The sequence below is a fragment of the Oncorhynchus tshawytscha genome, linkage group LG25, assembly GCF_018296145.1.
Source record: "Oncorhynchus tshawytscha isolate Ot180627B linkage group LG25, Otsh_v2.0, whole genome shotgun sequence".
Classification (NCBI taxonomy): Eukaryota; Metazoa; Chordata; class Actinopteri; order Salmoniformes; family Salmonidae; genus Oncorhynchus; species Oncorhynchus tshawytscha.
Genome location: NC_056453.1, coordinates 21,064,636 through 21,080,644, shown reverse-complemented (window position 1 = coordinate 21,080,644; position 16,009 = coordinate 21,064,636). Strand labels below are relative to the sequence as shown.

General features: G+C 42.9%; 1 protein-coding gene across 3 annotated transcripts in view; it reads left to right on the top strand.

Annotated features, from left to right (window-relative positions):
- Window positions 1–1,560: 1,560 nt before the first annotated feature.
- pparg (peroxisome proliferator-activated receptor gamma) overlaps window positions 1,561–16,009 on the top strand; it is a 146,672-nt gene continuing 132,223 nt past the window's right edge. Inside the window, exon 1 of one of the 3 annotated variants that reach the window (XM_042306115.1) lies at window positions 1,561–1,973. Coding sequence is in view for 2 of the 3 variants with exons in the window: in XM_042306113.1 (XP_042162047.1) it covers window positions 2,139–2,190 (52 nt within the window). In the remaining variant the exon portion in view is untranslated. Of the gene's footprint in view, window positions 1,974–2,001; window positions 2,191–16,009 lie in introns of those variants that run through there. The other 2 variants (XM_042306113.1, XM_042306114.1) reach the window with 2 other exon arrangements.

Below are 16,009 nucleotides of genomic sequence, written 5' to 3'. Positions count from 1 at the left end.
TATTTATCATCATTAGTCATTTAGGTCAACATTGGATCATTCAGAGATCCTCACTGAACTTCTGGAGAGAGTTTGCTGCACTGAAAGTAAAGGGGCTGAATAATTTTGCACGCCCAATTTTTCAGTTTTTGATTTGTTAAAAAAGTTTGAAATATACAATAAATGTCATTCCACTTCATGATTGTGTCCCACTTGTTGTTGATTCTTCACAAAAAAATACAGTTTTATATCTTTATGTTTGAAGCCTGAAATGTGGCAAAAGGTCGCAAAGTTCAAGGGGGCCGAATATTTTCGCAAGGCACTGTATGTTGTGACGGAAGAAGTCTGTTGTAGCCTCCTCGTGCAGAGCCTCTTCATGCGGTTCCATCTGCAGACCAGCCATGATGGATTAGTAGGGTTCCGTGTCGTAAAGGTGTCCAGTCCAATTGGCAAAATAGGTATAGTGGCCCAAGAAATTTGGCCGATGGACCTATTCAGCTAACAGTTCGATATGCTCTAGACAGCTAGCGGGCCGCGGCTAGCAGGCTAGCTAGAATCATTCAGGGGACGTTGCGACAGAGGGGCCTGTTGCAAAAAGAACCCTCGGGCAAATTACATCGGTAGTCCAGTCGAGATGGATTAGCAGGGCTTTGTGTAGTAAAATGGGTCCAAAATAGGTATTGTAGCCCAAGGGGTGGCTGATGGACCTCTTCAGCTAGCCGGGAGATGGGCCTAGCATGGGCTAGCTCCAGGCTAATTGGTGCTTGCTTCGGGACAGAGACGTTAGCCAGGAGAAGCCAATCGGATAGCAGCTAGCTAGCTGCGATGATCCAGGTGAAAAGGTTCAGAGCTTGCGGTAGGAATCCGGGGATATGGAGAGAAAATAAGTCCGGCATGCTCTGTTTTGAATCGCGTTGTGCAAACTGGTGAGAGAATTCTGAGCTAGAGGTTAGCTGATGACCGCTAGCTGGCTGGCTTATGTCGGGGGATTCCGGTTCGAAAATAAAGAAAAATACTTTAGAAAATAGCAGATCCTTACCACATTGGGTGAGGCGGGTTGCAGGAGAGTATGTTGAGGTTTAGGAAAAATATAAAAAAGATATTTGAAGAAAAAACATATCAAAGATATATACACGGGACAAGACGAGGACATAGTTACGCCATCTTGGATGAGATTTCTAACTGTGGTAGATTTCTCTAACTGATTTACCGTGGTAGATTTCTCTAACTGATTTACTGTGGAAGATTTCTCTAAATGATTTATTGTGGTAAATTTCTCTAACTGATTTATTGTGGTACATGCAACATCTACACAGTATAGACTAATAGTGTAGCCATAACAGTTTGTGCATGTCCCCCAAATACTGTAATTATTTTGACTTTAATTCTCACTTTTAGTTAATTATCACAAACCATCAGTGATCACTTCATGATAATTCCTCACTCTAATCATGGTGTGCAATCAAGTTATTTTCTGCACTCAGAAGTGCGTGTTAAAAGCTGTAGGATAATTGTTCAGTAATAACCATCAACAGGACTGAAGCCAGAATTACTCTTCCTTCCGCGTTGTTCCATGTGATCCCAGTAGGTGTTCCAGAGAGGGAGGGGAAACAAAGCGATATACGTCTACAACACGAGTTGGTAGAACATGACTACTGTCATTATCCCTGTTACTCCTGCAATACTACATGTTATCATCCTACCCACCAAGCAGTGTAGCCCGGTCCTGTCGTTGCTGATTGACTGCCTGCAGAGACAAATAAAGACGTCGAGAGACTCCAGAGCGGGTCCTGCTGCGCCGCGAGAGAACAAACAAGAGACAAACAGTCAGCGGCTACTGTAGAAGGACAAACAGGCAGCAGCTACTGTAGAAGGACAAACAGGCAGCAGCTACTGTAGAAGGACAAACAGGCAGCAGCTACTGTAGAAGGACAAACAGACAGCAGCTACTACAGAAGGAGACGGCATCGCACATTATTTGAGATCTTATTCAGGTCAGTCGGTATATTTCTTTCTGCGATGAGCAGCATGGTATTTAACCCAAGGAGAGGGGGATCAATTTCACTGCCTGTCAACACATTGGCAAGCGTAGGCCTACTTTCATTTAAAACATTTAGTGTATTCCTATTATTGGGGAAATTAATAGAAGTGTATAGGACATGCATATGATGTGTAGCAATTTTAACAAGCAACGTCCTCGCTGTGATACAGGTACGTTTTTATTCAATTCAACAAATTCATTCCCAAACGTTTTCCAAATTTGAAGCAGTGCTGATCATTTCAAGGGCTCACACATTGGAAGATTTGCAATATTAAAATATGTTTTGACAATCATTTGTCGTCATAACCCTTTATCATCAGGAATAGATAGGTAACTTGCTCAGTTTTTGTTTTAAATTATAGACTGATAGTATTGCACTGAATTAGCGGGTAAATTTCAGCCCTGCTGGGTAGCAAGCAACTTGTGGTGCGCTGGTCAGCTTTTCGTTCACCTACTGCCGCCCGCAATTACTAATTACCCATCAGCAACCACCATAAAGTGACAATCTGAAGAATTATAAAGAAAATGCATCTAGGCTACATGGGGCGCAGGATTTTTTTTGTTGTTGCCTGATTTGCATATGTTTCTGCTTATAATTTCCGACTTTTGGTAGACTATTTGTTAGTCAAGTTGTTTATAATTACATATATTCAGCTTCTCTTCTGTCATTATATGTTGCCCAAGTAGACTAAATACACTCTTGCTCACCAGAATGTCATAAATCGATAGAATTGTTTCTATATAGTTGAGGTCAGTAAAGTTCTCTTCTTTCGGGGACCGGAGAGAAAATGCAATAACTGAAAAAAGTGATGTGCAACATTTACAAATTACATCAGTTTGACCATTTGTAAGGAAATGGAAAGCTGTGAAAATGACCCAACATGTTTCTGATAAGATTTCCGTTTGGCTTGGATGCATATTTTATGTGGTTGACATACTATCAGCTTTTATGATGCTGATAAAGATAGCACCATAGAAGGTATCTGTAGAGGTGCATTCTCTCAAGATGCTGAAAGAAATACATCTTATTTCTCCCCTCATGTTCCCTGGTCAACATTTAGCCTACAGTTGAATTTTACTGCAAGAAATGCTTAATTCTGCATGAGTTAATATTAAGGCTTTGTGCGAGGTTATAGACCTACAGTCAGTGTCCAAATGTCAGTTTCCATTTAAACCCATCTGAGCAGTAGGCTACAGTTCCCTTGACTTGTCATAAGCCTATTTGAAGTCCTGTCTTGTGACTGGAATTTGTACAGTGCCTCACAATCATCACACATAACATAGCCCCAGCACTGCTTTCATCCTCTTATACTACTTCATCAAATCTTTCCAAAACATTACTTTTATGGGCCTCCCTTCTCTTTATTTTCAACTGTCCATTACACAGCTTTTCTCTTAATTAATTAAACTCCAACCTTGTCCTTTTTTCCTTCTATTGAATTAAACTCTGATATTGTCCTTTTTTCCTCTGTGAATCAACTTAAACTTTTTCTGCCTCTTCCGTTAAGCATTTGGCTATTGGCGTGTAGGCTATTTGGCCCGTATACAGTTAGGCCCTAAAGCTTAGGCTTATACACTAATGAGAGAGCCTAAAATAATGAAAGAAAAACCTTAATGTAGCCCATAGATATAAATTGCACAATAATGATACATTTATGGATTTTTTTTTCAAGGTAAGCCTATTGGTTTGATCTTTATTCAACCCACCCACCACACACCTGCCCGATATCCACACAATGATCCTATTTTGTTGTAGGCAAACTTTCATCAGTCAAATCATTCAGCAAGGTATTGCTGCAGTGTTTTAATTTAGGCTGTAGGTACCTCCAGATATTTACTTTCTATTTATTTTTAATAAAAATATTTTTAAATATAGCCATATTTAGAAAACCAAACTTTTAATTTCAAATTTGAATTTACTTATTACTGAAGCAAATCAATTTTGATTTGAGTTATTGGTTTACCAACTATGCCTTATGGCTTACAATCAGCTGCCACCTGTTGACTACAATAGATAGGTTACTATAAAAATAGGCTGTATAATTCTGTATTTACTTTCTATGTTACAAGGTCATAGCATCATCTGAGGCCAGTGTTAGTTATGGCACAGGTCAGCATGATATTTCCTCATGCAATTACTTAAAATAAACCATTTATTTAAAGATATGACTGAATAACGTATGATAAAACATTTGTAAAGCTATTTTTGAAAAATGGTTGTGACATGAACAGTATTTTGGAGAAGCGAGGACTAGTCTGTATCCGCTGAAAGTGATAGGATACTTCAGGTTCAGTTTCACAACATTTCCCTTCACAAAGATCGAGAACACATAGTTTTCCCCAGTTGTGTAAAGTATTTAAGAAAAAATACTTTAAAAGTACTATGTAAGTAGTTATCTGTACTTTGACTCTGCTACATTCCAGAAGAAAATAATGTACTTTTTACTCCATTCATTTTTCCTGCCACCCAAAAGTACTCCTTACATTTAAAATTCTTGACACTACAGGAAAATGGTACAATTCACACTTATCAAGAGAACATCCCTGGTCATCCCTACTGCCTCTGATCTGGCGGACTTACTATACACAAATGCTTTGTTTGTAAATGTCTGAGTGTTGGAGTGTGCCCTGGCTCTCTGTAAATTAAAACAGCAAGAAAAATTTGCCGTCTGGTTTGCTTAATATAAAGAATGAGAAATTATGTACTGTATACTTTTACTTTTGAAACTTAAGTCCATTTTCTTTTGATACTTTAGTATATTTAAAACCAAATCATTTTACTAAGTAGTATTTTACTGGGTGACTTTCACCTCTACTTGAGTCATTTTCTATTAAGGTATGACAATTGGGTACTTTTCCCACACTGGTTTTCACTACACTACAGTATAAGGATAGGGTAGTATGCCTACACCAATTATTCCTCATTATAGTCTCATGTTTAGCATTTCTCCCTCCATGGGCTACAGTATAATCTTCTATAATCTAGCAGGAACCATCCAGTCTGTATCTACAGTAGAACTCTTTATAACCTGATATAACAGTGATGTAATGTGTGGCTACTAGAGCAACAAGGACTGAATCAAAAAGAGGGAAGGTTTACTTCAGAGTTTCATAATGGGTTATATAATTCCTAAAGAGCAATGTGTGCGTATGTTGGACTTTACTCTGTTATAAATGGAAGGAGCGTCTACAGAGACAAAGCTGTGTTTATATTGTGCCTTTATGTTGGGCCTAACCTGGCCTCCAATACATCAAATCAAATTGTATTAGTCACAGGCGCTGATTACAACAGGTAATAGACCTTACTGTGAAATACTTACTTAAAAGCCCTACACTCTATTTCTTTAACTGCATTGTTGGTTAAGTAAATATTTTCTAAATAAACTAAAGAGAATTTTTCTTCTCCAAAACATCCAAACGTAACACAAGAAAATTACATAATAAATAGATTATATACATGGGCTACCGGTACAGAGTCAATGTGTGGGGGTACAGGTTAGTCAAGGTCATTTGTAAAGTGACTATGCATAGATAATAAACAACAAGTAGCAGCAGTGTAAAAACAAGGGGGGAGGGGGGTCAATGCAAATAGTACTACCTATTTTTTATTTATTTCATATTTATTTAACTAGGCAAGTCAATTTAGAACAAATTCTTATTTACAATGACTGCCTACTCTGGCCAAACCCTAACCCGGATGACGCTGGTCCAATTGTGCACCGCCCTACGGGACTCCCAATCACAGCCGGTTTGATATATCCTGGAATCGAACCAGGGTCTGTAGTGATGCCTCTAGCACTGAGGTGCAGTGCCTTAGGCCGCTGCGCCACTCAGGAGCCAAATACAAATGCCTATACAATACCTCATACATTCACATAGTACTGCCTATACAATACCTATACAATACATCTACAGAGTACTAAGCTTAGCAATAAAGCATAATTTTAAAACATTTTTTTTAATTGATAAAGAAAAAAACAATATATATATTCTTTATCAGAAACTGATGTGTTCTGATTGTACGGACATTTGCGATTTACAAACTCATTACCCACACAGAGATGGTGTTTCTAATGCTGTGGTCAGGCTCTGACCAACACAGGGATTTTACTGTCATTTCCATTGATTTCCACTGATTCCTTATTATAATAATTGTTTATTAATTTCCAGTGATTTTCCAGTGATTAAAAATAAATATTCTCTAGGGATTTCTTGTGCTATTTTGATTTCCAATGTGTTAGAGCAGAAGTCATTGGTAGTGAATGAACAAGAAGATTCCTAACAAATATTACCTAAACCAGCTGAAAGGAATATAATAGGATTCAGCCTCAATAAAAAGACAGTCCTGTTGTACTGCAACAGCATTACTTCCCCTCTGACTTTATAACTAGGGTGTTAGGTGACAAAATTCAGCTTTGGTTCTAGTGTTATACTTTGTATTCCATGTTATAGAGAACCTTCTCATTAACACAAAACACTTTATTTCATGAGGGTAGGACTTAGCATTGCTGAGATCTTATTTTCAAGTGATCGGAAAAGGTCTTGGACTGGTCACTATTATTCCGTAGGCATTTGCACCAAATCACCTGTCTGGATTCTTAATATCAACACGTTTTGTCCAATATCAAGATACAGTGGTCATATTGTTATGACATTTTCAGGGTTGATGTAGAACACAGTTCATGAAATTAAATTGCAATATTATAAAAATGTGGCACTTAATATGCAAATAAGGCAGGGGTGAAGTGACAATGCATAGATAATAAACAGCGAGTAGCAGCAGTGTAAAAACAATTGGAGGGGTGTCAATGCAAATAGTCTGGGTAGCCATTTGATTAATTGTTCAGCAGTCTTATAGCTTGGGGGTAAAATCTGTTAAGGAGCCTTTTGGTCCTAGACTTGGCGCTCCGGTATCGCTCGCTGTGCGGTAGCAGAGAGAACAGTCTTGGGTGACTGGAGTCTTTGACACTTTTTTGGGCTTTCGTCTGACACCGCTTAGTATGTAGGTCCGGGATGGCAGGAAGCTTGGCCTTGGTGATATCTGGGCCATACGCACTACCCTCTGTAGCGCCTTCTGGTCAGATGCCGAGCAGTTGCCATACCAGGCAGTGATGCAACCGGTCAGGATGCTATCGATTGCGCAGCTGTAGAACTTTTTGAGGATGTCGGGAACCTTGCCAAATCTTTTTAGTTTTCCTGAGGGGGAATAGGCTTTGTCGTGTCCTCTTCACAACTGTCTTGGTGTGTTTGGGCCAAAGTAGTTTGTTGGTGATGTGGACACCAAGGAACTTGAAGCTCTCAACCTGCTCCACTGCAGCTCCATCGATGAGAATGGGGGTGTGCTCGGTCCTCCTTTTCCTGTAGTCCACAATCATCTCCATTGTCTTGATCATGTTGAGGGAGAGGTTGTGGTCCTTGCACCACACAGTCAGGTCTCTGACCTCCCTATAGGCTGTCTCATCGTTGTTAGTGATCAGGCCTACCACTTTTGCCATCAGCAAACTTAATGATGGTGTTGGAGTCGTGCCTGGCCATGCAGTCATGAGTGAACAGGGAGTACAGGAGGGGACTGAGCACGCACCCCTGAGGGGCCCCCATGTTGAGGATCAGCGCAGCAGATGTGTTGTTACCTACCCTTACCACCTGGGGGAGGCCCATCAGGAAGTCCAAGATCCAGTTGCAGAGGGAGGTGTTTAGTCCCAGGGTCCTTAGCTTAGTGATGAGCTTTGTGGGCACTATGGTGTTGAACACTGAACTGTAGTCAATGAATAGCATGCCTTTTGTCTTGAGGTAGTCACCTCATACAAGTACCCCCAGGGTTAGGGTTAGCAGCCACGAGCAGGGTTATGGTTAGCAGCCGCGAGCGGGGTTAGGGTTAGCAGCCGTGAGCGGGGTTAGGGTAAGCAGCAGCGAGCGGGTTTAGGGTAAGCACCAGCGAGCGGGGTTAGGGTTAGCAGAGGGGTTAGGGTTAGCAGCATCGAGCGGGGTTAGGGTAAGCAGCAGCTAGCGGGGTTAGCAGCAGCTAGCGGGGTTAGAGTTAGCAGCTAGCGGGTGTAACAGTATAACTTTAGACCGTCCCCTCGCCCATACCCGGGCGCGAACCAGGGACCCTCTGCACACATCAACAACAGTCACCCACGAAGCATCGTTACCCATTGCGCCACAAAAGCCGTGGCCCTTGCAGAGCAAGGGGAACCACTACTTCAAGGTCTCAGAGCAAGTGACGTCACCGATTGAAACGCTATTTAACGCGCACCACCGCTGACTAGCTTGCTGTTTCACATCCGTTACACGGGGTTAGAGTTATTAGCAGCAGCAGCTAGCAGGGTTATTATTTTTTATTTCAACTTTATTTCACCAGTTAAGCTAGTTGAGAACAAGTTCTCATTTACAATTGCGACCTGGCCAAGATAAAGCAAAGCAGTGCGACACAAACAACAACACAGAGTGACACATGGAATAAACAAGCATAAAGTCTATATACAGCGTGTGCAAATGGCCTGAGGAGGTAAAGCAAAACAATATGGGGATGAGGTAGGTAGATTGGGTGGGCTATTTACAGATGGGCTATGTACAGCTGCAGCGATTGGTTAGCTGCTCAGATAGCTGATGTTTAAAGTTAGTGAGGGAAATATGTCTCCAGCTTCAGCGATTTTTGCAATTTGTTCCAGTCATTGGCAGCAGAGAACTGGAAGGAAAGGCGGCCAAAGGGGGTGTTGGCTTTGAGGATGACCAGTGAGATATACCTGCTGGAGCGCGTGCTACGGGCGGGTGTTATCGTGACCAGTGAGCTGAGATAAGGTGGAGCTTTACCTAGCATAGACTTATAGATGACCTGGAGCCAGTGGGTCTGGCGACGAATATGTAGCGAGGGCCAGCCGACTAGAGCATATATGCGCCGAATACAACAGTGAAATACTTATTTACAAGCCCTAACCAGCAATGCAGTTTAAAAAATAAAACAAATAAAATAAGAAATAAAAGTAACAAATAATTAAAAGAGCAACAGTAAAATAACAATAGCGAGGCTGTATACTGGGGGTACTGGTATTAGGGTTAGTCTTGCAGAGTACCCACACAGAGGAGGCTGTGGCCTTCACTCCAGTCCTGGATAGGAATATAGAACAAAAAATAAAACCTTTTTAGAGGGTTGGGGTTACAGATATGGTTAAGGGTTAGGGTTAAGGTAATGATTAGACCTGAGGAAGCTGTGGCCTTTACCCCAGGCCTGGAGAGGACTATAGGACTAAAATAAAGCCTTTAGGGGACAGAAACCCAAAAAGACTTGGGTCAAAACTTCACCTCTCTAGTGAGACCGGTGGAGGGATGTTACTGTTAACACGATGTACACATGTTTTATCCGTTTAGCACACTTCCGTCTTTTCCTGTGTGTGTGTTTTCCTTTCTACCTCGAGGAACATCCCCTTGCCTCCCCAGCGGGAGCGGAGGAGACCTTGACATAGTGTGTGTGTGTAGTAAGGCTGTAGCTCTTTCCTTCTCCTTGGAGGAGGCTCTGCTTAAAGCCCATGGGGGCAATCAACCATTAACTCACTCCTATTCAAATAAATTGGGGAAAAGTTCACGTCCTAAGAAATTGTGCAAACTCTCATTCCCAGGGAGCTGCACAATGGCAATCTAGGACTGGGGAGCGCTGGGGAGTGGGGGCAGAAGATTAGGGAGGGGGCCGCTGGGGGGTCAGGAGAGTGGGGAGGGGGCCGCTGGCCGGGAGCGTGTTGTTGTAATGGCTCTAGTATGTATCTTAATGTTCTTTAGTCTCCCTAGAGGGTCTTAATGGGAGAATGAGTCCCTTAGACAAAACCTCACGTCTCTACTGCAAAATCATCCTCCCATAGACAAGAACCAACACACTGGATAGCCTGAACACAGAAAACACAACAAGCACGACAAAATCTGAGAGCCAGATTATCTTGTTTATATAAATACTATATTTTACATGTCATACATTCTATATTGAACATGTTATACATTGAACATGTCTTACATTGTACCTGTCATACATTCTATATTGTACATGTCATATATTGAACATGTCAAACATTCTCTGTTTAACATGTCATATATTGAACATGTCATACATTCTATATTGAACATGTCATACATTCTGTATTGAACATGTCGTCCGTTCTGTATTGTACATGTCATCCATTCTATATTAAACATGTCATCCATTCTATATTGAACATGTCAAATATTGAACATGTCATACGTTCTATATTGAACATGTCATACATTGAACATGTAGTACATTTTATATTGAACATTGGGTGCATTAAACAGTTCTAAAGCTGTGTTGGGGTATATTGAACACTGTTGTAAAGCTGTGTTGGGGTGCATTAAACACGCTTTCCTTCTACACATGATAACGTTGCTTTGTGCGTGTGTCTTTGTACACGTGTGCATGTCCAAAGGTACCCTCATGCCTGCATGTATTTTGAGAACGGCTTGAGAAAACGTGATATTGGTTTGGACCCTGACACTCACCTGTAGGAAGGAGAGACCCCATGTGAGTATAGGAAAATCACCCGTGTCATTATAATGTGACAAGTCCAGTGTGGATATAGGACAATCATCAGTACCATTATAATATGATGTTACCACACCCACAACAGAAGCACAATCATGGTCTGGGTTTTGCAGGTGGAGGACTTCTCTGAGAAGTCTATGTTCTGCCTGAATTCTCCCCAAAACCAACAAGGAAGTCTGCTGCAGTTTTGTGTGGTTGTATGAAACCAATCGGTACATCAAGCAAAGCTCTTAACCATGTCATTCTGCTCTTAATTTCTATTCGCCATAATTTCAGCGTAGTGTTAATATTATTTTTGTCTCTCTTTTTGTTGAAATAATGAACACTGGTTCTGCATTTGAACTGTATTAGTTAATAGACACAGTGAAAGACGCAGAGAGAGACCAAGACAGAGAGAGAGAGAGACAGAGGCCGTGGTCATGGAATTCCGAACGTGTCATGCATCTGCACCTACATTTCAATGTGTCTACCATGTCCACAGTGTGTCTGGATTCCCTATTTCAGCGCTATATTCAAATGCCAGTAGTATGCATTCTACAAACGGTGGAATAGTCAAAATATGATAAAACAACAACTGAAGGCAGTAGCTAACTACTGTAGCTAACTAGCCACCTAACCTCTGTAGTTAGCAAGCAACGCTAAAGGGATTGCAAACAGGTTAGATTAACTGTAGCCAAACCTATTTTTTTTTCTTCTAAATATTAGTTGGCTGGCTAGATTTGAGACCAGCAAACACGTTCCTCACATGCTAAGAACATATTTCCTCCAATGTTATAATGAAAAGGTGCCTCTCGGTCCCAAAACACATGTGGGAGGAGTGCTGATGACGTCGCCAACTGTATGCACTTTCAGTAGCCTGATTGTGTCCAGACTGAGGAGAAATCCGCATACAATACATCCCTGACCACTTCCTGAAGTGGTCAGCCAGATCTGAACACGATCAGATCACAAAGCAACTTTTGTGTGTCTAGACCTGTCTTTTCAATGTGATCTTCATATTTTGATAGCAGAAGACACTTACATGCGACAAGTGTAGACACCAAAGAGACAGACAGTGGGGATGTCAGTCTTCATGAATCAGACTGCTGAATAATGCTGGACTCTGTGAAAGTCTGCTGTAGCTTTGAAGAATAGTGATTTCCAAGTATTGCTTTATACAACATATTGGGAATTCAAATATTATAAACTATATATATTTTTAGATACATTTAAACAGTGTAATAATAAGCTGTCTACCTGATATTCCTTAGAATAAGAAGTGAGCTCAATGTCTCTCAGCGTGTCTCTCAGCATAGAGAAGTGGAACCAGAGACATAGCGTCAGAACAGGATGAAGCAACAGGAAGTCATAAGACTGCTCTAACACACAACACTACACCAGACCACCTTAACATCACATGACCCGGAGAGACAAACCCTAACCATAATCCTAACCCAGAGACATAGCTTCATAACAGAATGAAGCAACATGAAACACACACTACACCAGACCACCTTAACACCACATGACCCTGAGAAACAAACCCTAACACTAACCATAACCCAGAGACATAGCGTCAGAACAAGATGAAGCAACAGGAAGTCATAAGGCTGCTCTAGCACACAACACTACACCAGACCACCTTAATACCACATGACCCTGACCTCTGTCTGGCTGTTCTCTGAAGTGAAACTATCTGATGTTAGAGAGGAAAATGACTCCCCTAGGTTCTTTTAACTTAAACTAGTCACATCCCCAGGAAAAGGCATGAGCCAACCTCTTAACCACAAGGTCCTGCTGACTAGTTTCTCTCTCCTGACGAGTAGTTCATCACTGCTGACTAATAGTTGATATCTCCTGACTAGTAGTTCAGCCCTCCTGACTAGTTGGGGCGACGAGTAGTTCAGCCCTCATTAGTTCTTCCCCATTGACTAATTCAACCCTCCTGACTAGTAGTCCGTCCCTCAATAGTTAATTTCTCCTGACGAGTAGTTCAGCCCTCCTGATGTGTTCATTCCTCTTGACTTGTTCATCTGTCCTGACTAGTAGTTCATCCCTCCTGACTAGTAGTTAATCCGTCCTGACTAGTAGTTAATTGCTTTTGACTAGTAGTTCCTCACTCCATGCTAGTTCAGCCCTCCGGACAAGTGGTTCAGCCCTCCGGACTCGTGGTTCATCCCTCCGGACCCGTGGTTCAGCCCTCCGGACCCGTGGTTCAGCCCTCCGGACCCGTGGTTCAGCCCTCCGGACCCGTGGTTCAGCCCTCCGGACCAGTGGTTCAGCCCTCCGGACCAGTGGTTCAGCCCTCCGGACCAGTGGTTCAGCCCTCCGGACCAGTGGTTCAGCCCTCCGGACCAGTGGTTCAGCCCTCCGGACCAGTGGTTCAGCCCTCCGGACCAGTGGTTCAGCCCTCCGGACTAGTAGTGCTTCATCTCTCCTGACTAGTTGTTCCAATCAAAGTTTATTTGTCACGTTTGCCGAATACAACAAATGTAGACCTTAGTGAAATGCTTACAAACAGGCTCTAACCAATTGTGCAAAAACGATGTTAGGTAAGTAAAGAAACAAAACAACAGTAAAAAGACAGGCTATATACAGTAGAGGCTATATACAGTAGCGAGGCTATAGAATCAAATCAAATTTATTTATATAGCCCTTCGTACATCAGCTGATATCTCAAAGTGCTGTACAGAAACCCAGCCTAACCCCAAACAGCAAGCAATGCAAGTGTAGAAGCACGGTGGCTAGGAAAAACTCCCTAGAAAGGCCAGAATCTAGGAAGAAACCTAGAGAGGAACCAGGCTATGTGGGGTGGCCAGTCCTCTTCTGGCTGTGCCGGGTGGAGATTATAACAGAACATGGCCAAGATGTTCAAATGTTCATAAATGACCATCATGGTCCAATAATAATAAGGCAGAACAGTTGAAACTGGAGCAGCAGCACGGGCAGGTGGACTGGGGACAGCAAGGAGTCATCATGTCAGGTAGTCCTGAGGCATGGTCCTAGGGCTCAGGTCCTCCGAGAGAGAGAAAGAAAGAAATAGAGAAAGAGAGAATTAAATTCACACAGGACACCGAATAGGACAGGAGAAGTACTCCAGATATAACAAACTGACCCTAGCCCCCCGACACAAACTACTGCAGCATAAATACTGGAGGCTGAGACAGGAGGGGTCAGGAGACACTGTGGCCCCATCCTGTTTGGCCCTGTCCGGGGGTGTCCTCGGAAGGATATAACCCCACCCACTTTGCCAAAGCACAGCCCCCACACCACTAGAGGGATATCTTCAACCACCAACTTACCATCCTGAGACAAGGCCGAGTATAGCCCACAAAGATCTCCACCACGGCACAACCCAAGGGGGGGGCACCAACCCAGACAGGAAGATCACATCAGTGACTCAACCCGCTCAAGTGACGCACCCCTCCCAGGGACGGTATGAAAGAGCCCCAGTAAGCCAGTGACTCAGCCCCTGTAATAGGGTTAGAGGCAGAGAATCCCAGTGGAAAGAGGGGAACCAGCCAGGCAGAGACAGCAAGGGCGGTTCGTTGCTCCAGAGCCTTTCCGTTCACCTTCCCACTCCTGGGCCAGACTACACTCAATCATATGACCCACTGAAGAGATGAGTCTTCAGTAAAGACTTAAAGGTTGAGACCGAGTTTGCGTCTCTTACATGGGTAGGCAGACCATTCCATAAAAATGGAGCTCTATGGGAGAAAGCCCTGCCTCCAGCTGTTTGCTTAGAAATTCTAGGGACAATTAAGAAGCCTGCGTCTTGTGACCGTAGCGTACGTGTAGATATGTACGGCAGGACCAAATCAGAGAGATAGGTAGGAGCAAGCCCATGTAATGCTTTGTAGGTTAGCAGTAAAACCTTGAAATCAGCCCTTGCCTTGACAGTAAGCCAGTGTAGGGAGGCTAGCACTAGCACTGGATGATCAAAGTTTTTGGTTCTATTCAGGATTCTAGCAGCCGTATTTAGCACTAACTGAAGTTTATTCAGTTTATTCAGTGCTTTATCTGGGTAGCCGGAAAGTAGAGCATTGCAGTAGTCTAACCTAGAAGTGACAAAAGCATGGATTAATTTTTCTGCATCATTTTTGGACAGAAAGTTTCTGATTTTTGCAATGTTACGTAGATGGAAAAAAAGCTGTCCTTGAAATGGTCTTGATATGTTCTTCAAAAGAGAGATCAGGGTCCAGAGTAACGCCGAGGTCCTTCACAGTATAGAAGTAGCGAGGCTACATACAGACACCGGTTAGTGAGGCTGATTGAGGTAGTATGTACATGTAGATATGGTTAAAGTGACTATGCATAGTATATGATGAACAGAGTAACAGTAGCGTAAAAGAGGGGTTGGTGGGTGGCGGGACTCAGTGAAGATAGCCCAGTTAGCCAATGTGCGGGAGCACTGGTTGGTTGCCCCATTTGTTCATCCCTCCTGGCTTGTAGTTTAGCCTTCCTGACCAGTATTTCAGGTCTCCTGACTAGTAGTTCATTCCTCCTGACTACTAGATAATTTCTCCCGAATAGTTCATCCCTCCGCACTAGTGGTTCAGCCCCCCTGACTAGTGTTTCATCCATCCTGAGTATTTAAGCCTTCCTGTCCAGGGCTAGTCAAGCCATACTAAACCACACGCCTCCTCCTGACCCAGGCCAGGTCAACCCTACTGCCACATAACCTTCTGCAGCACACAGTCAGCAGCAGCCAGGTCAGTAGGCGTCTGAACCACACAGAGAGCGGACAGGGTCCATCCTGGACTTTTGATATCTCAGTGCTTCTTTATTAGTTATCTATGTTCTAGAACATTCAGCATATGTAAATGAGCATTCTCCTTTACCGTATGTAAAGTAGGTAAGAAAAGAAGTCAGAGCAATCTGAAGTGGTTTTGATTCTGGTTGGAGTCAGAATGATGCCAGCCTGCTGAGTTTGTGGTCGCCAGCCCCGCCTGTATAATGCTTTGATCTGTTTCTGTCCTGTATCTACCCCGGCTGGCTGCGTTGTTTCTGCCCTGTCTGTCTGGAGTGATGACTGAGATATGTACCAGCTACTGGGTGAGTGGGTTTTCTCTCAGACTCTCAGGTCTATAGAGAGGCCACTGGAACGACCTTGGGCTAGTCTGATGTATTTTTGGGGGGGCAGATTCAATGCTGGGCAGCTAGCCTAACACCTACATTTCAGCATGAATTGTAGTGCTCAGTGAGTACAGTAAAAGTTAATTTAGAGTGGGGCTTCTGTTTTAGTTGTGAATCTGTGAAGATGAGCATGGTGTTGTTGATGAATGCAGTGAGACAGGTTCTTCTGTGTTGTGATGGCTCCTTTCTGGTGTTTCCATAGCTACTGCAGCAGTGATGAACTGTCTGGATTACCTGTAAAATTGTGCTACCGTCTCTGTGATGACACCAATTCTGGTCCGAACAACACACACACACACACACACACACACACACACACACACACACAC